The 27,942-nt window shown below is 37.1% G+C and overlaps 1 protein-coding gene across 3 annotated transcripts in view; it reads left to right on the top strand.

Annotated features, from left to right (window-relative positions):
* Nucleotides 1–26,812, top strand: part of LOC117973028 (rho GTPase-activating protein 31-like) — a 50,839-nt gene extending 24,027 nt beyond the window's left edge. For 2 of the 3 annotated variants that reach the window (XM_034923925.2, XM_034923924.2), the window contains 11 exons: nt 7,305–7,407; nt 9,624–9,768; nt 13,336–13,418; nt 15,639–15,746; nt 16,127–16,269; nt 16,858–17,062; nt 17,502–17,626; nt 18,495–18,554; nt 18,976–19,671; nt 20,045–20,355; nt 20,849–26,812. In XM_034923925.2, coding sequence (XP_034779816.2) covers nt 7,305–7,407; nt 9,624–9,768; nt 13,336–13,418; nt 15,639–15,746; nt 16,127–16,269; nt 16,858–17,062; nt 17,502–17,626; nt 18,495–18,554; nt 18,976–19,671; nt 20,045–20,355; nt 20,849–23,119 — 4,250 coding nt within the window. In that variant the 3' untranslated portion in view covers nt 23,120–26,812. The remainder of the gene's footprint in view (nt 1–7,304; nt 7,408–9,623; nt 9,769–13,335; nt 13,419–15,638; nt 15,747–16,126; nt 16,270–16,857; nt 17,063–17,501; nt 17,627–18,494; nt 18,555–18,975; nt 19,672–20,044; nt 20,356–20,848) is intronic. The other variant, XM_034923926.2, reaches the window with a different exon arrangement.
* Nucleotides 26,813–27,942: the final 1,130 nt, after the last annotated feature.

Genomic DNA, 27,942 nt, shown 5'->3' with positions numbered 1-27,942 from the left:
GAGTGGATTATGTAAGGACACACTCCTAAAGTGAATAAAAAACGTGTATAATGAATGAGCAAAGTGCAAAGGACAGCTGACCAAGTCATGTGGAATCTCAATGTGCCTGTAAGCAGACATATTTAGAGCAGCTGGTGGAGTGAACACTACAGTCAGTTTAATACTAACACCATGTGGAAAAATATAATCCCCATTTGGCGTTATACAGTTAAAACAAAACTTGATTATGTCATTCATAACCTCCTACGGACTCATATAATAACATGAGCATGTCTCTTTGTCTCACTGTGACATTGTGGCCAGTATATTTCAAGGCTTAGGTTACTACAGCTAATTACCTCCCTTTAGGGGATGCAAATAAACTGGGCTGTCAACATTTACAAATTCTGCATTCTAATTATGTACAGTGCACTGAAGGTTAGACTGGGAGCATGTAGTAAACATAAACCAACAAGTTATATTTTAGTCTAAAACTGAGCATTATTGTGGGACGCTTCAGATTTAACATGACGTACTCTTGTCCCCAGTTGCTCTCCTAGTAAAAGCAGTGTCGTTCAGAGCTTGGTGAACTTGGTGGTCATGGTTTGAATCAGGCTTGCCAAATTGCTGATCTTGGCTGGGGACACAAATGGAGGATTGCATTGGCCCTGCTTTCCCACATCAGTAGAGAGAAGCTGGTTGAAGCTAGTTCACCTCATCACTCTTCGCATACTTAAAATAAAGGAATAAAGGAATCAGTAATAATTCTTATTTGTAGTAGTTTACCTTTATGTCTGGACTCAAGGAAAGGCTACAACAAGAGGGATGGTAAAATTTACACACTGTAAAGTAACTTTACAAGAAGCCAGAATCTCAATCTCACTGACAGCCTCTGAGCAGGAGTACCATATCTTTATACACGCTTAACTAATTATTCAAAGGTTTCCTCGTCCATCTTCGTTTAAAACAAACAAACAAACAAAAAAAAAAACTTATATAATCTTCAGTCTGTTCATCAAAAGCAGGATGCTATATTGAGAAGAAGCTGTCATACCATCTATGTGCAAACCATGCTACAAAGTATGAAACATCTGGATTGCAACATTATTAATATATTACCAAAATAGCTGTGCGATTGCCCACAAAACAGGTCAATAGCCACTCTAGAGAACTGATATCACAGATTTAATAAAGCACATTATAGTGAAAACGTTTGCCTTTTGTGGTCAAAGTCTCCATAAAACCCACTATGTCAGGTAGACAAACATTTCAGCAAGTTTCTTACAGTTTTTACCTTCAAATTTTTGACTTGGTGTTTTTGAAGTTATGGATGTGGTACATACAGTACAACTAAGGCAGTACTTCACATTTAATTTGAACTGCATTGTGCAGGAAATCCAAATATGGAGATTGTATTTTAGTTCAATAGTATATATATATATATATATATATATATATATATATATATATATATATATATATATATATATATATATATATATATATATATATATGCCCTTCAGTCCTTGAAACTTTCAAATGAAAGTGTATGTTTTGCAAGTGCTAAAACATAGGGTGGTAACCTCCTGGAACCAGTTTCTATAAGAGGAAGTGTTGATGCGGGAGAGATTCTAAGTTATACCAGCTGCATGCGATGGGTGTGTCAACCTTCCCCTGAAACAAACAAGCCATTTTTTTAACTTCCTGTGAACTTCTACCTTCCTGCAGAATAGTGGAATACCGAGTTCATAGCCAGTGTTTAATAGTAATAATCTGAATGATGTCCTTCTATGTAATTACGGAAATAGCAGGGTTCTCTGGACTTTTTATGTACTGTAGTGTATGTATCATCTTCCATGGAAGGTTCTTTACTGGGGATAGATTTACAAGTGTTACTTGTAAAACTGGCCATAGGACAAATATCTAACAAAAAAAAACATTCTATGGAAAAAAAAGCATTCACTGTGAGAACACATACTGAATGTTAGACCGTTATATTCTGTGAGCACGTCTGTGTCGAGCAGTTTTGTCATACATTCCAGCCATTGTAAAGTGTTCTTTAGAATAATAATTGTAATTTACAAAATGTCAGCAAGAACAAATGTGTGCTACCTTACATAACCTCCCAGCTTTAACTGGAGCCAAGCAGGTTTATTCATTCAGCTTGGAAAACTCTTTTCATTTTCAATCTGAACACATGTGTGATACCTTGCAGAGCACATGTGTGCAACCTTACATAAATAACGTCACTGCTTTTATTGAAGCCCACCTGGAGCCAAACAATTGTATTCACAGAGCATGTAGTAATGCCAACATCTTCGTTTGACCAGAATTTGTTTTCTTTTAATTCTGATAATTGCCAATTGCTAACCAACCACTGCTGCCATCATCTTTGCTTGGTGTGGTCCATTTTTAAAGACAAGGATAATTACAGAGAGATAAATTCACCTAAAATGGGAGAAGGAAACTAAAAACATGAGCACACACACAATTAAAATAGCATACCGGTATACAGACATTAGTCTGTCTGCAATTGGCAAAGTCATTAGCAGTACATTAGTTTCAGCTGCAGATACGCAAACTAAACAGATGTGCTCCAGCTTACTACCTACAGTACAGTTCTGAACTTCATCAGCAAATTCCATTGTATCTTAGGGAAGCAAAACAAAGTGGCATCAGTTTATATAATACTGTTTTATTATACTGAATATATTTTCAGGAAATGTCTACAGTTCTACATTTTCTGTATAACTGTATAGGCTTATATAATCAACTTTTTTTTATTTTTTTATTTTTTTACAAATTGACTCTTACCAGTACATGCTTTAGGAAGGTTTTTGTATTGACAAAGACTATGTAGGTTTATAATTGTAACATCAAAAAACAGATAAGAACATATTTTAAATGTGTGAAAAGTTTGTTGCATTTGTGGGTGTGATAATGAAATGGAAATGGCACTGTTAATAATAACATCTATCCTGTTATTTGACTGGAATTAAAATGAACAGAGTACTATTGCATTAGAGTGCAAGCATCAGCTGAAATAAATCAGATCCAAAAAGAGAAACTATAAAGTAATGACAAGTAGAACCTCCTCTGACCTTTTGTATAAATATTTCCACTCAATCCATATACAAATTGAGACGATTTGGATGTCTGTTGGAATGCAGTCGCCATGAATTTGTTGCTTCTGTTTTGCTGCCCACCCTGGTTTTAATGAAACTCGTATATCCCTCTTCCAGTTGTGTTCTTTCTAACCTAGGCCTGCAGACAGTTTTATGTTGTAAAACCCACAGGAAATGATCATTTGTCTTGAGTTTAACATGCCAGGAACCTGTTTAACAAGTAAAATACCCTCTTTTTACACCTCCAGCACAGGGCAGAGGAAAGCTCTTATCTGCTGCCCTCTTACTGTCACAGACTGCTCTGTTCCTCGAGTCATTGGACATGAGTTGAGTGTGATTGGAGATTACTTCATTTACATAATGATTGGGAGAGGAGTGAAACACTAGTCAGAGCACTCAAACCATTTTTCACTTAATATGCTGCACAGTATGCATAACTTAAACCTACACTTCAACAGCGGAGCTGTTGAAGATAACATCTTTATAAATATTTCATCATTTGATTTTATCATTTGCTGTTAATCTGGATTGAACTGAAGATCAAATAATTGTTAGAATTGTCCTCCAGTCTGCCTCAACCCTGTGCCCTGTGGGGACCAACATCTCTGGGGGACGCAATGGTTGCTACGCATCAATGCCCAGCCAATTGTTGTATTTCTAAGGGACTGCCAATGGCAGCTGAAAAATCAACTAAGTGCAATGGGGCTTTATAGAATTCAACTAATTGAGATTGCATCTGATGACTATTTAAGTTAATGCCAGCATTGCCCAGGGAATATAGATATAGACTAATTGGGGGAAAAACCTAATTGAACTACAATCCTTGCATTGCTGATATAAATAGACACTCTTAAAGAAAAATAAATTAAAGGTCATCTCTAGCTAGAAGCTTGACACTTGTATTGCAAGTACATACTATTATAAAAGTGTCAATTGTCTGTGAAGTTAACGTAAAGTTATTATCTTCACTTGTACAAACTTTCATCACTTGTACAAAGCTGGTCCAACTTGCATAGGTCTGGGCATTGGGTCTTCCGTGCTGGAAGGTCTCAAGTTGATGGCAAGGACCATTCATCTTCCAAAGGTTCAAACCATGTGGGCTGTGCCATATATATTCAATTAAACTGCATTAACACTGCAATTGCACGTGTGGTTACATACTGTAGTAATTATATTGTACATTCGCAACCTCATGCACACATACATAATAATTACAAAAGAGGTTAGCAACTGACATTTTACATTTTTGTAATGAAACAGGTTGTTGCTTTAGCTACACAACAATATGTTTAGTTACTGTAGTATTACAGTGTAGTAACAGACTCTTCATGTAAAGTGTTACTCATGTGAACAAGAGATCTTCGGAAAGAGAAGAGGCCAATGCTAACATACCATTTTCCCCAGGACAAAATCAAATGAAATGTAAGGTTCCACGCAGCATTTTTTTTTTTTTTTTTTAAGTTCCTAGGGTTTTATCTGCTAAACTATTCCTTGTATTTAATATTTACTGTGTGACATGTGACAAATGTGTGGTGGTTTTATCTCGTATTGAATAACGTGATAAGAGATGGCTCAGTTACTTATATAAAGAACACATACCTGTTGCAAGGCACTCTGATCTCAAGTCATGTCATGATATATGTGTAAAGTATCTACAGTACAGTAACTGATGATGCTCTTACATTTGTTATGTACATTTTCTGCCTTTTTAGACTGCGGTATGACGTTGATATGAAAGGTTTAATTGTGTGAATACTGTTTCTTCTTTAAAGGATTGCTTATTTAAACAAAATATCTATCTCAATGCTCTTACATGGAATATTTTAATTAAAAAACATAAATAAGACAAGGGCCTAAGCTAGCTGCCCATGCTGTTTCTTCGGTGGGTTGTACTCTGGGTTTGTTCTCTGTGAGAACTTTCTTCCTCCAGCTTCTTTATTCTGGAAATGATGCAGAAAGGTCAGGGGAATAAGTAGGGGGTCGAGGCTATGATGGGTCTCTGTTGGGTTGAGTTCCTCTGAGCCATGGAGAAGCAGAGCGAGTGAGCTTACCATGTGTCATCTTGCTTAGGACAGAAAAAATAAAACACCACATAAAGGCATGCTTTAAGGCAGGACGGAAGTCATGGAGGAATTGAATTTTTTATGTGCATTAGTGATTTAAGCAGAAATGTTCAGGGACAATATGTGCTGTTCAATGCTATTGCTCCTATACCCACAACTTGAGGAATAGTAATGATGCATTTAACTAAACTAAATCCTATTCAGGCCTGGGGCCACAAACTTGGTCATGCCACTTTTGGGTTTTCAGTGCAAATTGCAAAGTAAATTCATTCATTTCACCCCTGGAGGTCTGGGTTTAAACTAAAGTACTGTACCAAATAGTTTAGGTCACAGGTTAAATGAATTAGGTGGTCTCTCAACTTACCCATCAGTGGATAGTACCCCATTCAAAACCACCTGGATTCTGCAGTCACTCCTTGATAGGTGCCCAGGCTGAATTACAGGGGCTCTGCATTATTGGGATACATTGGCAAAACATTTTTTTTTTTTTACTGTAGCCAATTCTTTGACATCTAGAAGTCTTTCTCATTGTCTTCAATAGTGAAATGAGTTTTGGGTCACGATAGTAAAAGTCAGATAAGAAAGAGATAACAGTATATCTAAGTAAAACATTTTGTAATATTGGTGATCACTTTAAGAAGCAAATCTGGACATCTGTTAATAATTGTGCTATTAATTTTTGCTTCTTTTTCTTGCTTTCCTGTAGGGTTTTGGTGGGGTATAGACTTGATATTGTTGCATAATTTCTAGTATTACTACAGATTTTTCATGTACCTCACAGAGCCTTCTCACGGGTCTACGCACAGCTACACATTGCATTGACTTCAGCTTTCTTATAGCTGTTTTTTGGCTGCCACTGTAATTAGTCCCAAAATGAAGAGGGGAAAAAAATGTGCTTGATAATCTGAGTCTAGATTTCTCAAACCATGAAATATTGCAACTGGGGTTTTTGTTTGTGTTTTAATTACTCCCTCATAGGAGCAATTATCCTGTAATTAAAATGTATTGATCATGTCACATTATCCCCTTAGACATTAATAAAGAATAAAAAGTTATGGTGTTCTATTTGGAAGTTGGAACCCAATACTAACAACCAGGCAAATAATAAGATGCACAAATAGACACCTGTATTGATTCTCTCTATTACGTCACACCCTTCCTGGTGATGTCACGGCTTCATTGATAAATCCTTCATTTCCTGTTTCGGAAGCATGTTTTTTTGTTTGCGTGCTTTGTGCTCTTTATATTTTGTGTACAGCATATTTAGTTTACAGCTGTGGTAGTGTCAGACAGTTGAGAGGGTCACTGACACATTATCTTGTGAACCAATGCTATGTAAGTGTATGACTGTATGACAAAAAAAACATGCCTTTTAACAGTCCAGTGTTTGCTATGGTAGAATATTACAAAATTGCAGTTCAGGATGCTGTTGCTTTCTTTCTTTTTATTCAAGTAACTTTTTGACATTTAGTGACTCTAATTACACTGTAATTGTTTGCGGGGTTACACAGTAATTGGATTGTTAATACATCCACATTCAATACATTGTTGCTTTATAACTATACAACCATAAGTGTAATTACTATGTTCTTTTTATTTTTTTCTATGAACCTGGTGTGGCAAGGTATATTGCACTGTTTAAAAACTTCTTAAAACAGTTCAATTTGTTCAGGGGTTCCATTGTGTCATGGTCCATGTTTAGAACATTGTATATTTGATTTATCCCCCAGGGCTATGGGGTATTAACAGTATGGTAACAGAAATGTATTGAGGGGAAGCATAAGGGAAAATAATAATATAGGTTTCTAAGATTATTCAATGATATGGATACCTTTTTCCGGAGTTGTCGAACTATGGGACATGTCCACATAGCACATATTGTTGTTTCTTCATCAGTTACGGACAGGATGAGGCTGGCTTTTTTGGGAAGGAAACACAGACTGTTCCTATGATAAGGACAAGCATATCTGAACTCTCCCGTGTAACAGTGGATCCTGTTGGCCTTTGTGTCTTATATTTCCAATATGCTCTTTGCTAGAGCGATCATGTTAAGTTCTTAAAATCAATAAAACAGGATACGGTTCTCTGTTTTTCTTGACTGAGGCTCTATTTTAAGTGCGATCTTCTCTTGTTCCAGTTCCCCAGGTCCTTAAGTGCTGTGCTGAGTTCATTGAGGAGCATGGCATTGTGGATGGGATTTACAGGCTCTCAGGGATCACCTCCAACATCCAAAGACTCAGGTATAAAAACGCTGCTGTGTTCAGTGAAGATGGCAGTGTTTTGCTTTCACATAAGAGACATGACTGCTGCTGTGAGTCCTGTTTACAACTTGTTAACTGTACCTGGGAGTATTTCAAAGAGTTAGTAGCCCCGCATTACACTTTCTTAGTTTTTTTTTTTTTTTTTAATGAGGTTTGTCATCATAGTGAGTGTTTTTTTTTATTGAAATGACTCAAATATTGTAATTTATTTTAATTTTTTGGTAAGTCTGTTTTAAGTACCCTGATGATGAGTTCAGGAGCCTCTCTTTAGTTAGGCAAAAGTAATGTAGACTAAACCAGCCCAAGTATCTTTGTATCAGCAAGCACCAGCACTATCAAGTGTATAGCCAGCAAAATGGAGCCTTGGCTACAATATGTGTGTCAGTGATAATCAACTGGAACTGAAGAGCAGCTCCTGGACTCAGGGGAAAGCACCTTAACACAGAGCTAACAAAACATGTAAATAAATCCCAGTATGTCCAGTAAATCATTGTAATAGAACCACTCAGAATGATTACAATCATAATACAACGTTAAGGGGACAGTCAAAAAAAAAGAAAATTCATTTTTAAATGGTGTATTCTTTAAAAAATAAAAAGTGTCAATTAAAAACACCCTTAACCAAAGTTAAATAATAATAAATAAATACATAAATAAAAAACTTAAAGATAACATTTTGTGAATAAGGCCTAATCTTTCTAAAAATAGAATATAGCCATTTTCTGCATTCCCTATATTCACGGTGCTGGTATCAGCAGATTTCTCCTCACTTTTTCATATGTTGTTCATTACCAAGGGCTTTTGTACCGACCTGGAAGCAACACAGTGAACTAAATTAAACCATTCAATTCTTTTTATCAGTGTGGTTGTAGAATTCACTGGAGAAGTAGTTTCCCTTCAAAGCTGGGGATTATGGATAATTCATTTAAATAAACAAGCTGGCTCCCAGAATCTTGCCAATAGTTCTCAGAGTAGATCTGACTTACATTTTCCTTCTTGGAACGTAACTGTAATAGAGTGGTCGGTACAGCTACACAGAATATAAAGATGTTTTGTGTTTCATTATTGCAGACAGAAAGATTAGGGTGAGACTCTTTGATGCTGTGTTGATATTCAGAAACCCACATACATCAATAAGGAGTAAACAAACAACAGATCTAAAGTCTGTGTACATACTGAAGGCACAAAATAAATCTGGATTTTCAGTTTATTTTTCATACATACATATGTCTTTGTGAAGCTCTTGCTTCAGAGGAGTTTGTTTCAGTATCACATGTTCTGGATAGAATTTCCCTGCATCATGTTTCACACCACTATTCACAAAGCTTTAACTTATGAGTGTTTCTTCTGTTTTGATGATATTCAGAAAGCGTTTTTAAACCTCCTGGTTCTTATCGTTATGTTTTTATATATGTAAACTTATGGATATACACACAGTTATTAGCAGTACCTGGCATTGGGCTTGGCGTTTGCACACAAATTATTGTCAATCAGTCGTCCAAAGCTCTCCCCAGCAGTGCCAGAATATTATCCACTCCAACCCCTAGGTGTACCGCGATGCGATCACTGAGCTGTACAGATTGAAGTTAGCCATGGATCGACCTACCTGCAGCCCCTGCAGCCTGGAGAGCTTAGGCAAGGGGGGACAGATGTGAATAATGTGAAATTAAAGCAATGAAACAGGCTAACATATTGCATCAATAATGCAATAGGGTTAATTTAAAGGTTACGAAACAATATTACTGTTATTTTATAAATGAAAATAAAATGAATATGTTAAAGCTTTGTGAATAGGGCCCAATGTTGCAAAGCAAGTACTAAAAGCAAAAACGTACTGTACACGCGTGTGCTTTAGAAGTCCTTACATTTCTTCATTTTTTTTTATTTCTAGCGTTTAAGTAAAAACAAATTGTGCCATTTGCACTGGAGCAGAAGCATAAGGAACAGCAAGTTATTGGTTTTGTTTTATGTTTGTAGAATTATAAAATGATATACATTAGGTAAGTGTCCTGCTTCAATAGATTGTACTGTGAGTCTTTTTGGATGACACTGAACAGGGAGTTGGAAGTTGGTCCTTGTTTCAAACACATTTAAGCAGAGGTCTAGGGAAAAAAGAGCTGCTTAGCCCCTAGCCCTCAGCTTAAATCACTGCCCATTTGCCTTGCTGGTAATCAATGCCACGTGTACATTTTCAGGCAGGAGTTTGGCTCAGATCCCTGCCCGGACCTGACAAGGGAAGTGTATCTGCAGGATATTCACTGTGTGGGGTCGCTATGCAAGCTCTACTTCAGGGAGCTGCCAAACCCCCTCCTGACCTACGAACTCTACAAGAAATTCACGGTAAGACTCAATCTGCTCAGCTGGCTGGGGCCCAAGACAAACCCAGTACCCACCGCAATGCTGTGACAAATGAAGCTTCAATCTGAACAGGCAGTCAGTGTTTCAGCAGTTATATTAGGAGGCTTTTGCCTCTTTTTGCTGAAGACATCGACCTACCTGACAATGATGGATGACAAGGCCATGCTTACCATCAATAGCATCAATGGCTTAAGACGTTTAAAGCACTTTATCTTTGATGTTGCTGGCTTGGATAGTGAGCAAGGGTTGTGCAGGTCGATGTCCTCTGATAATACAACTCTCCCTGAGCTAGGGGCATTAAAAATGTTTTAGACACATCGTACTATATGAGTTGAATTTACAGCTCTCTTGACACCTCCTGATATTGAAATGCTATAATTAAAGACCCAACTTTTACTGCTTTTTTTCAGGTAGCTTCAGTCATTCCATGTCTTAATATTGTAGGAGCTTAATCACACCTGTGCTTAGTATGAAAAACAAAAGAAATTTGAGGTAAACCACAGGTGTAACTAATTGAAGTTCAAGGTAAATATGTTGTCGAACTGGTACTATATGTAACAAGGGTCTTGTTCATATCCCAGCCTTCATTGGATTCATCAGTATAGCCCTATGTGACTTATACCACCTTAAAGGGGTACTTCATAACATCTGCTTCCCTAATATTACATTAGTATTCACTTCCCCACAATCATTACCATTCAGAAGCAATTGCTGCTGGATTAGTTGGTAAGTGTGGTGAGTAATGATCTATGCCGAAACAAAGCGTAATGATATTGAACATTCATCAAAGGAAATAAACAGGTACGAAATAAAAAAGGAAGTGCAGATCATTTAGATAAGTATCCTATTAAACACCCACAGGCTGTGCTGACTTGAGTAGCGTTTTAGAACAAAGCAAATATATGTCACTAAACACATTGCATCCATTTACCATCATTAGGAGTTTTTGCTAATCCCGACTGTAATTGCTGTTTACAGAATCAAATACTTTTCTGTTGATAACAGCAGAGTGATATACAGTGCAGTACCCCACACTTAACCCCCAAATTAAGAATACTTTTGTGTTTTGAAACTATGAATGGAACCATCAGTAGCCCTATGGTAAATGAAGTCATTTTCTACTGCTTGGTGGTACTGGTAAGTACACACTTGTTACCATGGGAACCTGTGTGAGTCAGCAGCGGAGGACATAGCAAGTCAGGTATGACTGAGATCATTGTGGTCTCAAAACATTAGGAACTTTATTAAACCACTAATCACAACCAGGAATCTGACATAAACTATCTGCATTCACAGCTAATTAAAGTCATAAAAAGACCACAGGTGTTGAGTAACAAGAACCATGGGAATTTCAACTGAATGAAAACCTAAATATGATGCTGTTGTTGAACCAGGTTCAAAACTGAATTAATGGTAAGACAAAAAAAAAAAAAACTACTGTTTTGCACTTACAGGAAGACACTGTAATCTAAATATGTTATGGTTTTTAAAATAGACGTTTTTTTGGTTTTTTTTGTAATTTCAACATAAATCGTCAGAAACCACATCTCGAACCAAGGATTGCTATTGTGCTACAGTAGGCAAGGTTTCCATGTAGTGTGTGTATCAATTTACAGCTTTAAGAAGCTTGTGACACAGGCAGTCAGCCAGTCTTGCATTTTTGAAGTTAACAACCCTATGTGACTCAAACAGTCCACTGTAAATGTGGTGTTACGATTATAAAAACACCAGAAGTTATAATTTAGCAACTAGCATTAATAACCAATGTTCATTTTGGGCTGGAATATAGCTGGCTTGCATTTTCCATTACACCAGTGTTGTGAGATTTTACTTCTAATACTAGAGTACTTTTTTACTTTTAAAAGCATTATGGTGCAACACTATCGAGCTGCCTTCTCTTCTGTTTTGGTCCACACCTTTTAGTGTATTCCAGTTAGAACGCCACTCCACTGTCATCCTGTTTTACAGAAAACTGAGAAATATGTGAATGGCACACAGTTAAATATTTCCTCTGAAGATGTCACTCTGTCTATTACCTGCGGACAAACATGGGCATAGCAGGCTGATGTATGGTGTTGTACCTTCAGAAGCTTATTTGAAATGAACAGCAGAATTACACATTGATTAGGGGAATAGTTAAAAAGGTCCTTAAAATCTTAAAATCTATATTGAGAAAACAAAGCGGTATGATAAATTAATTCAGGGAATCTCTGCCAACACGCAAACAGATCCATAGTGAAGCCTCAGGGGCAGAGACTTTTACAAATAATTGCTTCTTCCCCTTTATAGGGAAACTGTAATTTCTGCACCAAATGAAAAAAGGCAGGGAAAAATGAACCAGATCACTACACCACATTGTATTACATGAAACACGTATTGTATACAGTGCCCTATGTGTGTGTCTGCAGATTGCTGTTAATTTTCTGATCACAGTGTAAGTGGAGAATGCTGCTGCTCCCTGTGCTGAGGTCAGGCATGCTGGAGGCTTGTTGTGAAGATGTTTTTTTTTTTTAATTATTGCTTCAGTGTTCTCCTAGAATTGCCACTGACTAAAAGGATTATCACAACATCCTGTGTGGAATGTCTAGACATCTGGTCAGTGGATGAGGGATCAGGGATTCATCACTCTTGTGTTCAAATAACACTCAGGACTACTAAACGACTAATGTTTAGCTTATTTCTCACAGGCAAGCTGATCAAAGTAATTCATAGGCTGTAACAGTAACATAGTTAGCTATTATGATCCCTGCAGGATGTTTTAAACTAACTAGTGTAAACCCTTTGAAACTGCAGTATAGTCTATATAACTTTTTTGGAACGTACAGTAATAAAAAAGAACAAGTTATTGAAGGAGTGCTAAGCATGGTTTTTAAAGTACAATTTCTTACCTCTTATTAGCACTGGCAACATTATAACTTCCCCTTTTCTTTAGTAGTTTTACATAATTTAATTTAGGATATGCAGATATTTTAAATGTCTTGTCACAGATGAAAAGTTGCTGCTGTTTCCAAGTACTTAATTACTTCATGGCTTGTAGTTCAAACTTACTCCAATGGTCTAGCTCCAATCAGACCATGTGACTTATTGCAATGCAGAGGTTTATCTAAACTGATGTTCTTAAAATATTTGCATATCATGAAATTATGTAACTTATATATATAAAAAAAAAAGATTATAAGCAGGATAAAAGGTGGACCAGCATTAATGCTATTTAAGCATTAATAAAAGTTAAACATTTCTCTTTTGAAACACATTTTGAGGTCTGCCTAAGAAAAAATATATACTGCAAGGACCCCTAGTGGTTGTCTTTTTCCAATATAAAAACTCTTTATTTTTTTTTTGGTTTTGCCTCTTCATAAGACAAGCAACAGTTCAATATAATTCAGCACAGTACCAGATGCTTCATTTATACAGTTCTTTATAACGTCAAGCCATGACTGCCATAGCAAACGGCTTATCGCAGGACTGAACAGTAAAACAACAGTGAATTGTCCACTGCTGTGTTCATGTAAAACTCAGCTGTAAGTGTCTTTCTTTCTCCAATCACAGGATGCCGTGTCTGTCAAAGAAGAACAAGAGCAGCTGGCCAGAATTCAAAATGTCATCAAAGAACTTCCTGAGACTCACTACCGGTGAGATTGCTGGCTGCTGCCTTCTGTGTTAAATTACATATGAAACAAACTGCTGATAGCTTGCATTGCACATTGGCTCATAGTGTATCATACAAAAAAAATAAAAACCCTAGACCTTTATCAGATTATATTTTCCATATGTTCTGTATCTGTAACAATGGCAGTCAACAAACAAATGGTGTCTGCAGATTTCTTAACAAGCACACTTTCAGTGGTCTCTTCAGTAGAAAACAGCGGTGGATCTAAATACTATAATCATTAAATGAGTACCTTTTGTGACACTTTACATATTTCTAGTGACACAAATACACTAAAGAGACTGATGTACACATTGGTATCTTCCTGCTTTGCAGATGGTGCAAAATGCAGCAGTAAGGGTTCTTACCGGTACCAAGCGGACAGAACACATATCTCCGGTCCTTAAGTCTTTGCATTGGCTTCCTATCCAGTCCCGTGTTTCCTTTAAAATATTATTGTTGACCTACAAGGCTTTGTACGGTCAGGGTCCTAGTTATATAATGGACCTTGTTAGCCCTTACATCCCTGGGAGGCAGCTTAGATCCTTTAACTCTGGACTGTTCAAATGCATGCTTCCAAAACGTGTTACACGTGGAGGGCGTAGTTTTAGCTGTGTTGCTCCCTGGAACTCATTACCAACTTTTATTAGAGAATCCACAACAGTAGCCAAATTTAAAAATACCCTTAAGACACACTTATTCTCCGCTGTATTTTCGTAATTCTGATTTTACTGCAGTCTGCAGTGTTTATTATAATGTATTGTACTTTTATGATGATTGATTTTATATCTATATTTACCTATTTTATTGTATTTTATTTATCTATGTATTTATAGAATTTAGCTGATTAATTGTTATTCATTGTTTTTTTGTCATTCTGATTTGTGTCGTTTTGTTTTGTACAGCGCCTTGAGACACCTAGGTGTGAAAGGCGCAATAATAAATTCATAAATTAATAATAATAAATTATTATTATTATTATTATTATTATTATTATTATTATTATTATTATTATTATTATTATTTAGATCTGCCTTAGTTTAGATACATTGAATAGACCCCATTGTCTTATTGGTATGCAGCTGTTTTCTATGATTCTTTCAGTCCAGTTCCATTACCTTAGACACAGATATTTTTCATATATCCATTATACTTCATGTTTTTATTTGGTATAATGACATTTTGGGATAATCAGAATTTGGATCTGAATTGAATGGCAGCTATATAGTGTTTGGCCACCATTATTATAAGCAGAGTCACATTAAAAGTCACATTTGAGTGAAAGGTAAGGTACACAATGACATAAAACAAATAAACAAAATCCCTTACTGGGGGTTCCCAGTTTGTCAACACAGCACATACAGATAGAATAATTGTAAATGACAGCAAGGTATGCAACACATTTAGAAGAATAGAGAAATGTAAAATGTATATAAGGACCCAAAGGCTTCTCCTAGTGAGAGTACAGCAGTGACAGTTTGATAATGCAGATCAGCAACAGCAACAAAAACAGAATAAAAACACTTCAGAAATGCCATTTAGGGGTCACATACTGTATAGGTAAATCACTAATGAAGCCCCCTGTTACTTTATAAAGCGAAAAGTAGCATCACGGGTTGCTATGTGAAAAGTATTATGGCAGCTTTTTGTCAACCACTATCTGACCCCACAGAATCAACCTGATCTACAGACCTCTCTGCTTTATACCTTCATATAGAACTGATTTGTAAGCATACATATTGTAATTATAAAGTGCTAGCTTGCACCAGATATTTAATTAAATTCCCAGCAAATTTACATGTGTGGATAGGAAATGTCAACACATGTAAATCACTCCCACTGTCTTGTGATGGCAAGTTGCGTTATGTACAGCTGAAAACTGCTTACTGCTAACTATCTTAGCCTAGATGCATAGCAAAGAAGTGATTAACAAAGACATCTGCGTGTGAATGTGACATTGATGTTATGTAAGCTGTCTCATTGATAGGCAACATTTTAATTAAGATTTAATCAAGTTTTATGCATTAAATATGATCACTGCTGTGGGGGGCTCTGAATTTAAAGTCATTATTGTGACGTCAACTGCTACATTGAATATAAAGTAAAACCTTCCAGGACAAAATATGTTTATATTTGTATAACAGGTACAGTAGATATTTCAATTTCTACCCATTCAATCTTCTTTATTTCTCATTCCCTACAGAACCCTGGAGTATCTTACCAGACACCTGACACACCTGGCATCATTCAGCACCCAAACAAACATGCATGCTAGAAACATTGCCCTTGTGTGGGCACCTAATCTCCTCAGGTAGGCAAGAAATCAATTGCATTGTACCAATGCCACTGCACCTCACCATCAAGTTCACCACATAGGGATATAAAATGAGCAAAACTTAAATTTGCACCAGTAATTGTCACTTGAAAAATCAGAAATATAATGTATGGAATAAGAATGGTTTCTCTCGTCTTTAGGTTTAGTATCATCTCACCTTTTAATACTATTGTATTATTGGTGTATATTTAAAGTTTTGTCAAAAAATAAGTTTATACATATTTTATTCGTATTGACCCTGGAAAACAGATTTACCATGGTTCATTTTATATAATGGTAGAGAGGGTGGAAATGAGCATAAAATGAAAAATGTTAATCCGATTGTACTCTTAAGATAAAGCCTTTCTCTTTTTCAGATCAAAGGAGATTGAGATTTCTACCTGTAATGGTGATGCTGCATTCATGGAGGTCAGGATTCAGCAGGCAGTGGTGGAGTTCATCCTAAACCACATAGAGCAGATCTTCAACAACGCAAGCCATCCTGCTCCAGAGTCTGATGGTAATCACACAAAGCTATCACATCTCTCCTGCATTTACAGTGGTTCTAGAACAATCTGCAGTAGGAGTCTTGTCAACCCTGTGGAAATTGAAATTTTTATCCACTTGGTGGCGTTCTGTGCTAAAGTAAAATCGCGAACAGTAAAAATCAGTTTCACTATTTGGCCAGTGATAGAAGTTTATCAAAGTGTTAAACGACCATGAAGTTGTAGCAACCTGTACACATAAATATAATGTACCTGTGTCCCCCTCGTCTTTGTAAACAAGATGGGGAAAAACCTTGACAGTCTTTTACTCAATTTTAAAAATACATATCAAACAGGGCTCTCTGATTCAGATATGGCAAAGTGAGCTGGATACAGAAATCCATACATGATGTTTAAATTACAGCTGAGAACAGTGGATACAGTATCTGATTATAATGTTTTAGAAGCAGCACAGCGACATCTTAATCTGAAATTGCTGCACGAGTTGAAGCGGTGCTGCTTTTAAAGCAGCTCCTTCCTTATTTCCAAGATGTCTCACGTCTCTCAAATATCACATTTTCTGTAGCACCGTATCCATTGTGATCTTTGCTGTCTTGTTCCAGAGCGCAGCGCTGTAGCAAAGTGCATGTCCCTCCCTGCCAGCAGCCAGGCTCAGCCTATGAAACTGGTGAGTCTGGAGGAGGCTCAGGCCCGGTCACTGAGCCCCAACCACCCGGCCCGCAGGGAGAGACGGGAGAACAGCCTGCCGGACACCAGGCTCAACACCGGGACCCTGTATCACACCGTCATCGACCTGCCCGATAACAAGTATGACATGCCTCTGCCCTTTGCACATCAACACCGTTAACGGGCATAATTGTTATTCTGCTTGCACCAAAGAAACATTCTCCACTGTGAATTTTTTTAAAACTACAAAGAAACTGCCTGCATACAGTCAGGACCAGTTACATCCTTTTTTGGATTACAGATAATAACAGCAAGGAAGTTAAAGGTGTGATCTAACAAGACCCTTTAAGCCTCAAATGGAGGCCTTTATTTTATTTTATTTTGTATATACCAATTTTGTATATCTTTATTTATTAATTTATTGATTTATTTTGGATTACTTTGGACTCTTTAAAAAAAAAGTATACACAACAGGTTCAATTTCTTCTTGGTCTACTACTTAAATACCAGCAGATACATTTTTTTTTCTAATATTATTTTCACTGTGCAGTACTAAGTTATAGATCCTATTTTGTTTCAGAAGAAAGCTGTCAGGAAAATCAAAGATGTGGAAATCCATATTTAACCTGGGCAGGTCCGGATCTGAATCCAAATCCAAGCTGAGCAGGAATGGCAGTGTGTTTGTGAGAGGACAGAAGTTAGCAGGTATGAGGCATATTTTTTATTTTATTTTACTTAGAAATAGAAACAGGAATAATTACTCAATAATTACCGACTCCAATATCTCATTTCCAGAGGGTTCCCAGAGCAAGCAGCAACACAATATCCAAAAGCAGTTGACTTTTAAAACAGTTTCAATCCTAGTAATACGTCCACGTGAAATATGCTCCAGTATTCCCATACTACTCTATCAATGACTATTAATATTGCATCCATTCATTAAAAAAAAAGTTCTACAGTAAAATGTATTTATTTGAACCACCAACTTACACCGTACTTCATTTTCACTGTAATATGATTGGCACACTTTAGACTGAATTGCCATTTAGAGATTATCATATTCTTTCAGAGAGAAAGATATCCAAATTAGTCTTATAATTCAACATTAACAGCTAACACACTGTATTGAGTATACCAAAATAGGGCCCTATTAGGAAACAATAATAAAAGACAACATTTCTGATGTAAGATTATTATTATTATTATTAGTTTATTTAGCAGACGCCTTTATCCAAGGCAACTTACAGAGACTAGGGTGTGTGAACTATGCATCAGCTGCAGAGTCACTTACAACTACGTCTCACCCAAAAGACGGAGCACAAGGAGGTTAAGTGACTTGCTCAGGGTCACGTAATGAATGAGCCAGGATTTGAACCGGGGACCTCCTGGTTAAAAGCATGTTTCTTTAACCACTGTACAGCATAGCCTCCTATAAATTCATTTAGTGTTCTCATTAGTTTTCTAGTTTTATACAATTGTCACGATTGGTTTATTCCTATCAGAAAAATTGTATGTTAAAAAAATATGTTAATTGTGTAAATACTGATATTTTCCTTTGCTATTCTATCAACAGAAAAAGCTACCATTCGGCCTGCAAAAAGTATGGATTCTCTTTGCTCCTTGCCCACAGAAGGTAAGAAAGCATCCTCGTTGAGAACATAGACAGTGTAAGCAGAGGAGATGATAGTACTACTGATAAATAGTCTTTTTAAAATTAAAACTAAAATTAATCTAAAAGTTTTTAAAGTGAGATCCAATAAATCATCCATAACTGCATAAGTGCTGAATCCGAATTCTGAGGTAAAACAACAAGAAACTAATTGAAACAGACAAACATTTAAATCCTTGGGATGAAAGTTAGTCATACTGTATAACAACGTTTCTCTCACTTTCTTGGTTGGAATGGCTCAGCCTGTTATGCAATGGTAGTCTTTTCTTATCTATTTGGCTGATTTTTATTTTTTTTAAAATGTGAATGGAAACATGTGAAAGAAGAAGCACAAACAGCAGCTGCATCATAATAATGTTTGCTGCTTTTTCAAATTTTTTTTCAGAAGATGAAAAAGACAGCCAATTTAAACGTTCGGCTGCGACTGGTGGCTTCTTCATGCCTGCTTTCAAATCCCGTACCTTGGGCACGGGAAGCACTTATGATTTAAGTAAGCAGGATCATGACTTGGAGCACGAGAGCCTTCCTGGTGCAATGAGAGGAAGTTCACCTGTCAATAAGGACAAAATGGACACTAAGAACACACCCCAACACAAACCCCTGCCAGAGCAGCTCAAAGTGTTCAAGGGAGACGACCTCAACTGCTGTGAGCCCACTTCTCCCAAGACGCGGAGAATGTTCTACTCCACCAGTGCCAGCGACGGAACTTCCAAACCCACCTTTCCTGGCAGCCTATTCCCTCTTGAGGCATCGCCGCGACACCAGCGCAAAGCCCTTAACATTTCCGAACCCTTTGCTGTGTCCGTGCCTTTAAGGGTCTCTGCAGTGATCAGTTCCAACAGCACCCCCTGCAGGACTTCAGTGAAAGACAAGAATACTCTGCCTCCTGTCAGCGAAGCGTCCCCACTAAAGACTAGTAATGACAGCGGACTTGCCGACCAAAGCAGTTGCTGCAGCAGCAGCAGTGGTTGTAGTAGTGGTAGTAATAGTAGTGACTTGATAACTCAAAATAAGGAAGATAAGCAAGTGCCTACAGTAAACTGTGGACAAGCAGCCATTACCGTCATGGACGATGCAGAAGGTAAGGTACACAACAAAAATAAAGGTAGCATGCTATGATAGTAGCGTTATTGTTCATGAAAAAACATCTTCTTGACACTGCCCTTTTTATTTTGACAAGGGTTTCCAACAAACTCATAAGTGCTGCACTGGTTGTCATTTTATGGTAATTAAGTAGGGGTTATGCTAATATTTTGGATATCACAAGAATGTACCATTAATTAAACATACAACGTTGAAGATAGTCAGATAACAGGTATGAACCCTCCCCCGGGTGTGCATTGGTTTGCCTTGCTTCGTTTTTTTCCAAGTCTATGTTGGAACCCTTGGTACTTGTCGCAAACTCCCACAACATATGTAAATCAACTAAATTAATGTTTTGTTTATCCCCTTAGGAGATGACCCTACACGGATGGAATCCCAATGTAGGCTGACTGATACTTCTGAATATCCAAAGCACTCTCCAGTAACTTCAACAGATGAACAGCAACAACAACCACCATGCGCAATAACCCATCAGTCAAAGCTGAACATCCTCCCATCAGCCTTGGGCACTGATACAGCTGCCCTGATGCATTCGCTGCAGACAGTCAGGTCCAGTGATGAGCTCCCAGCAATTTTTACCCAGGTTGATACGACACAAGCTAAAACCCACCTAGAAATTCTACTGAGTGAAACGGAAGAACTTGCAGAGCTTTCTGAACTGGTATGATACACAGAGTATTCACCTCCAATAATGTATTTCTTAGAAAATGATTTTCTGCTTGCACACCCAATTTACTATTAAAACTATTCCATGACTGTGGGCTCTCATTCTTATCGAGCATACACTCTGGCCACAGTATGTCTCAGGCATGCCAAACAACACATTTTACGATCACCTCTACGTCATATGGTATCTAGCATAAGATTATATACAGCATTCTTTCTTTAGATATACCATATTGTGGACCTTAGTCTTAATCTTATGATCCATTCATATCTGTGCTTTAAACAATACACAGTATGAATTAAAGTTCATTTCATTTCATTCATAAACACCCACATCTATTTCAGAAATAGTTTTGAAATAAATGAATGCAATTACTGAACTTCCATGAGTTGTAAATCATTTAGACAACCTTTCCGTTGCTTTCAGTTGTTGTGCTGAGATGCTTTGCGCATATGCATGGTCACTTTTCTGTTTTTGTTCTCTGCAGACCGACGAATCTGCTGCTGATGCTTTGATGGATAATCTTTGGCCTGAAATCCAACTTGAGCTGAAAATCATTGAGCCTGATGTGGATATTATTGATGAAGACATCTTTGTACAGAGCCCACCACTTACTGTCCTGATAAGTGATGATCTGAAGCAAACAGCAGACCCAAATGCTAAGAGAACCAGCAGTTTTTCCACGTATCCTTTATTGCCCTCTGGTCCTGCAGATGAAGTTCTCAAGACAGACTTACACATCTCAGATGAAAATTGCTCAGGTGAAAATAGTTCTTATACGGTGCCAGAACGAAACCTGTCTTGTGACGTCAGCAGGGAAAGTAATCCAAACCTAAATGTGTTAGCTAAGACTGGAAACAAAACTGAGACGACACCTTCAATAAAACCTACTGGTGACTCAAGAAGTAACTTTCACACTGATAATAAGCCCTCAAGTTCTAAAATTAATGAGTCAATTTCAGCAGAGTCTGAGGGAGGTTTAATCCCTGAAAGTGATAAAGCTCAGAAGAAACACATCAATGAGTCGGTAATGTCATCAGGTCTGAATGACTTGGTAGGACCAGAAATAAAATCTCCTAGATTAACCAGTGGAAGTAAGAACCTGTCCCTGGACCTACTGAAGAGTAGCGCAAGGCTTTCAAAGTATGAGGAGGATAGTCCTTACTTGCTGATTGACAAGGATGAGTCAGGGCTGGATATTTCATGTGCTTTAGAGCTAGTTGAGCCCTGGGAAGACTACACCCAACAATGGGTTACAAGTCCACTTCATTCACCAAATACAATGAATATCCTACAGAAGCAAGATGATTTCCCTGTGTGTTCAACTACAGAGAATGTGTTTTTCAACAGACGCAGCTCATGCAGTGCTCTTGACGCTAGAGAGCAGTTGAAGGAATTGTGCACAGATGTAACTAAACTTAGAGTGGCAGCTGAGCCCTCACAGGAAGGTGGATCAAAGGCAGAAAGTGAAATGACTTCCAGCATGACTCCCAATCTGCAAGCTGAGAACTGGTTGCTGCCACCCAGCGAGTCACTGAAGCCACTTAGTGTCAAAACAAGTGGGGCAAAGCAGCTTGACAGTATTCAGCTTGCAGCATCAAGTGCAGCCTCAAAGACACACACAGAGTCTGCAAACATGAACATAACGGAAGAAGAACTGTGTAAACTATCAAAGGAAACCCCTTCTCTGCAGCAAGACTCTCTAACCACACTGGACAGCATGGAATCACAAGGCCAACAGAATTCAGGATGTGACAAACCTAATGAAAATGTCATTTTAAAACACAGACCGTCCTCTCTCAATTTGGATCTAGGCAGTGCATTTGGTAACACAACAGAAACAACAAGTAATCCCTGTAAATATAACAACAATGTTTTATCCAACAACGCTTTACATTGTCATGGTTCAGTCACTCTGTCAGAGTCCAAGACAGCAGATGAGTGCAGGGTGAAATCCAAGTACAGTGCTTCATCGTTAGAACTGGAAATGTTTTTAACTGACCGGCAAGCTCCTGTGCGACGTAACTCTGCCCCAGTGTCAGTGTCATCTGTAAGAACCACTTTCATGATCAAGACCTGTCAAGCTAAAGCTGTTCCAGTCATACCTCCACAGATTCAATACACCCAGATACCTCTGCCTTTACAGAATAAGAACTCTGACACCCAGACGGACCAAGAGAAGACTTCAGGAAGTTCAGGAAGAAAGGAACTAGACTCTCCTCAAGCACATCCTTTCGTAAGCGATCCCAAAGATGAAAAAGAGAACAATGAACCTGCCGTTAAAACTCCCAGGCACTCTGGGGGTGACTCGTCTTTAGAGATGCCTTTGCCTAAATCTGTGGGGCCAGTGGGGCCTCCAGTGCTGAGAAGAAAGCGCAATTCCAACGGTGAAGCCTTTGTTGATCTGTCTTCAAAATCTGACAGATCCCCAGCACCACAGAAACCATCCTACAGGGCTAGATCCAACAGACCTCAAAGCCTCATATTGTTCAGTCCGCCATTCCCCATCATGGACCATCCATCAGCCGGCAGCAAATCACTGCTCTCCCCGATAAAGAGCCCCACGGAAAGGTCTGCTCTGGATTGTCTTTCTAAGGAACTCGCTGATAATCTGAAGACACCTGAAGGGGTCACTTTGAGGAATAAAATGACCATGCCTAAAAGTGGTCAGAAGTTGGAGACTTCTACAAGTTGCTTTTACCAACCTCAGAGGAGATCTATGATATTTGACAGCAGAAGTAGCAGGCAAATAGAATGAACATTTCTTACATATGTCTCTGCAAACCCACATATAAGTATTACAGTACTCTTTGGTGCTGGCAGAAGAAACTATGACAAGAATAAATGCTGACTATAGTACTGACTATAGTATTGTGAATACTACAGTGTACTACAGCATTTTTATATTGGGATTGTTTTGTCTTTGTAATTGTTTAGCGTTATCTGTTTACCATGAAAAAAAAAGACTCATGTTTTTATGAGGTTAACAATTTATATATGCAGAGCATCTGACATTTATAAAAATTTTACTTTTGATTTAATATAACTTTTTTCTTTTCTTTTATATATTTACCAGATGGTTAAAGTGATAAAATGAACATAATATATAAATATCATGTAACTAAGTGAACTCCTAAAATGATTGTGCTTTACCGTTGTAAGCGGTATTCCTGTTCTCTTATCAGGTGGGGTCCAAGATCAGCTAAAATTCACAAAGAATGATTTAAAAAATCACTTTCCGTTTGTTACCATGCACATTATTCTAAAGTTTAGGTTGAGAAAACTGGAAACGTCAAAGCTGTTGTCTAAAGTATTGGTGCTAAGTGCACTCAGGTTTACTTCACATTTGTTTTTCCATTAAACTTGAGACTTTATAAATCTGCAGGAATATTAAATAAATAAAAAAGCTGAACTGGATATCTACTAAAATAAGTTGAATTTTAAATGGTTATGTTGTCTGCATATTCCTACAATTTCTTTCTTACCTGCTTTATATTGTTTGTTGTTGCTTACTACCTATTCTAGCAGGGATTGCTTCTCAAAACTAGTAAAGGCTTTTGTTCTGAGGTGAAGTGTGGATGTTAGCATTGTGTTGGGCATAGAAGCCCAAAGGAGAAGCTTTGTGCTCTGAAGCTTGTGCAGCACTGACATGGATCCTCAACAAAAGAGAATCACACAGAACATGCATAATAGGATATGAAACAGGAAAGAAACTGGGACAATGTAGACAACATAAAATACCCCTTTAAGTTGCCAATACAATTTGTTACTGGCTCATACAATGAAGAAGTAACATGAATTACTTAGCGTGCTGCAAGTTTGACATCAACATTTTTTGCTTTGTCTTTTTTTCTTACTTAGAATGCAAGAAGAACATTCACCATGTTTTGTTTATGAGATGTTTTTTTAATGAACAGTGACATCTGCTGGATAGGTGCACTACCTACATTCCTGTAAAAAATGCAGGTGTAAAGGTTGATTGGGACTGTGGTAACTGTTGAGGTGAAATATGTGACTTTACAGTAATGTACATAGGAACACATGACTAGTCTGTGGGCTGAGGGACAATTGTTTTTCTATTTGTAGCTGGTCATTTAGATTTTTCTAAGTGTGGGGGTCTGACACTTTTTTTCAATGAGAATTTAACTTCAGGCATAATTTAAGTATATTCCAGTGTTCAAATCTGTTTAGTAGGCTGACATGCACAGAATAGCTATCACACACTGTTGCCTTTCATACACACTAAAAAGCAATGTAAATTCAAATTGTTAGAGCGTTGTTATTTTGTCCACCTGAAGCGATCTACACACTTTAAAAGTCTGTGTAGAATAATTATCTTTACTATGTAGAAACTTGGCATTGGGGAATTTTTTTTCATTTTTTTTTATTTGAGCAATCGGTCCTGTGTTATAATGATCGCTCATCATATTGTGAATGAAGAATGGTTTCAGAGTGTGTTGATCATGCATTACTAGGTAGTATGTATATAGTATTATTCATAAGCAGATTTAACTGATTGCTCAAATTCATTATACATCTAAAGAAGATCTGAAAACCCAGACAGGGTGTCATTTTCTAACCCTAATTGAAAGTCTTCATTGGCCAGAGTTAAGGCTATTGCACTCCAGAGCTATTTCTTTATCCAAACCGAGTCCGTCATTGGTTGTACGGCAATAATGCATTGACTTTGGAATCAGAATAATTTTTGAGACGTGATCAGATTTGACTTGACGGAATGGATCTGGTGTGCAATGGTCTTTAGTGTTGTTAGAGTGAGCAGGAGGTTGTGTTATTATTGAGATGGTGAGGATTGAGTTGGAATAGCTGTAAAGAAGAGAGAGATAATGAACATAACAAACAGTGCAAGCTTCTTAAGGTAAAGAACACAGTTTAAAAGGCGCAGAACAGTTTTAATTGGAACATATATAGCCCTCAATGTTTGATGATCATTCAAACAGATTGATCCGACTGATGTTTTCCTGCAGTGTAATCACTGCCCCCTATTGGTATATTCTTGAAATAGCTGTTGGTTTAAAGAAAAACACTAGCTATCTCTAGGAATGGGTTTTTTACTTGCTGAGTCTAGACATATTTAGCAAAAAAAAAAAAAAAAAAAAAGAGTGATGCTATTTAATGGTTTTGTGATTATTTAATATATTCTTCAAATGTTCTCCACATATCCAATATATATATAATATTTAAAATATACAAAAAAGGGGCAAAAAATATGCTTTAGATACATTTCAGAGATATAATTAAAATACCTATCTGATATATCCTAGATATGGACCAAGTCATAGGTATATTGGTTATTGTTTTTATAAACGCTATTACAGTGATATGAGGCACAAAAAACTGGTATTTGAAGTAGTTGACAATTCTTGTTGGAATATAGATATGGAAGTATAATGAACAAGTGGAGAGGGATGAACTGTTGTGGGTGAGACAGGAAATGCACACTAGCTCTTGGTCATTGATGTTAAAATTAAAGATAATCAAAATACTACCGGACATTATTTATACTTATGGTTATTTATGGTTATAACAGCTACATGGTAATGTGTGTGTATACGACCTACAGCTGTTGTTGTTACCACTTGCTGACATAGCAACACAGATTACATAGTAATGACAATGCAATGGTAAAATAATGGCCCAATGAAAGACACTGTTCTTACCAAATAATAGAAAATGAACATGTGTCTTTAACATTAATGGCTCCCATCAAATTTGCCCCCAACTTGACTATAATGGCCAAAACGATCAAGCAGCAGAACCTGCGGGTATTCTTGTCAGTCAGGAATAGAGTTGCCACTAGTCCTGGGTTTTACTCAGCATGTGACACAACCCTGCACACAGGCCGCACACATCAGCAGCTGCATCCACATTCATTTAGATAACTGTAGCAACAACACAATGATAGTATCATGAGTCCTGGTTTTTGCTGCCTGATAGAATATTTCTGTAATCGACTGTTACTGCCTTTTTCAATACAGTTGTTCTAAAGAGACATTTAAGCTGCAGCAACCTCCTTCATTTCTTTTTTTGTATCTGAGAGGTGGCAACCCTAGGGATTGGTTGAATGGTTTATTGAGAAAAGCCTAATTGATATTATTCAGTTACTGATGTATACTATTCTAATGAAGACCTATCATGTACAAAAAAAACAAACAAAAAAAACAACAATCTAAAGTTTTGCCAATGTATCTATGGCAATTTCACCTAAACTGTATATTAATATTGGAACCTGAATAGGGGCCTGCTAATATGTAATCAAGTCTTTTGTTGTTTAAAAGAGTTTTGTATTGTAAAAAAATTTTAAAAAAAATAAAACATCATTTTGTACTCATTAACATTTCTCACTGCAGCAAACTGGAGCCTGTATTGTAGTATGGTATGTATGAATTGTAATTCTTTCAAAATAAAATAAAAGGTTACTCTTTTGCTATAATTTATGGCTTTGTTCAAGCAAAAACGTTATGCTTTGAGTATAGTATTTCAGTTACTTATTCACTCTTTAAATAATGCTTAAAGGAGTGGTAACCAAGGTTTTAAAAAATAATGTTCCTACCTATTGCAAGCACTAGCAATATTAATCGTAATAGTCCTACACTTAACCTAACATAGATTTAACATTAAAAAGCACATTCATATATGAATTAGTCATTTAGCAGACATACAGACTCTAGGGAGTGAACTATGCATCACAACTGCTGCTGCAGAGACACTTACAATAGGACCTCGGTTTGACGTCTCATCCAAAGGACGGGACGTCAAACTTGTAATGTGGAGTTTTGATTGGTAAAACCTTGGTCATGTTTTATTTTGCCAATGTCAAATATGTTTTAAAAGTATCACATTTATGAATATCTTTTAATATTTATGAATATCTTTTAAGGATTTTATCAAATGCAGCCTGACTTCTACAGTGTCGGTTATATTTAAAATTCAAATAATAAAATATATGTACAACTTGATTTCCCAATTCTTTTCCCATAAAGCTTAATTAAACCAGTTTTTTGTTTTAAATAGATAAGAATCAGAACTCCTTTTGAAAAAGAGCCCACAACAAGCTTTTGAGTGATCTAAAGAAATGACATTGTACCCGTATTCGTTCATGAGTGCTGCATGAAATCAATTATTTATTGAAATCTTCCAGAAGCCAGCTCCAAAAAGGGACACAGAGGTTTCATATGGAATTGGCTACATGCCAATCACCCCATTAACCATGTCATTATTCACAGAAGAGACTCTGATTAGTGTGAAAAAGGGAATAAAATTGTTTCGGTTTTTTTTCGTAAGGGAAAGGGATTTTCTCTGGAAGGTGAACTTTGAGAAATATTTTTTTATCTGGTAATTATAATATGTTCATTAGTGGTTGTTGACAATAACAAACTCTTTTGTCCTGCACAGACCCGACAGTTGTCTTGCATTTATACAGAGGTTATGTTCCCGGCACTGTAAACACAAATGTTTAAGAATAAAACACAAACCTTGAGAAACAGATCAAGTACGCGTATTTGTGTTCATTTTAATTGTTTTAAACTATACGTTTTACACACATAGGCTTTACCATAATAA

Source organism: Acipenser ruthenus, chromosome 9 (genome assembly GCF_902713425.1).
Source record: "Acipenser ruthenus chromosome 9, fAciRut3.2 maternal haplotype, whole genome shotgun sequence".
NCBI lineage: Eukaryota > Metazoa > Chordata > Actinopteri > Acipenseriformes > Acipenseridae > Acipenser > Acipenser ruthenus.
This window is presented reverse-complemented; position numbering and strand designations above follow the sequence as displayed.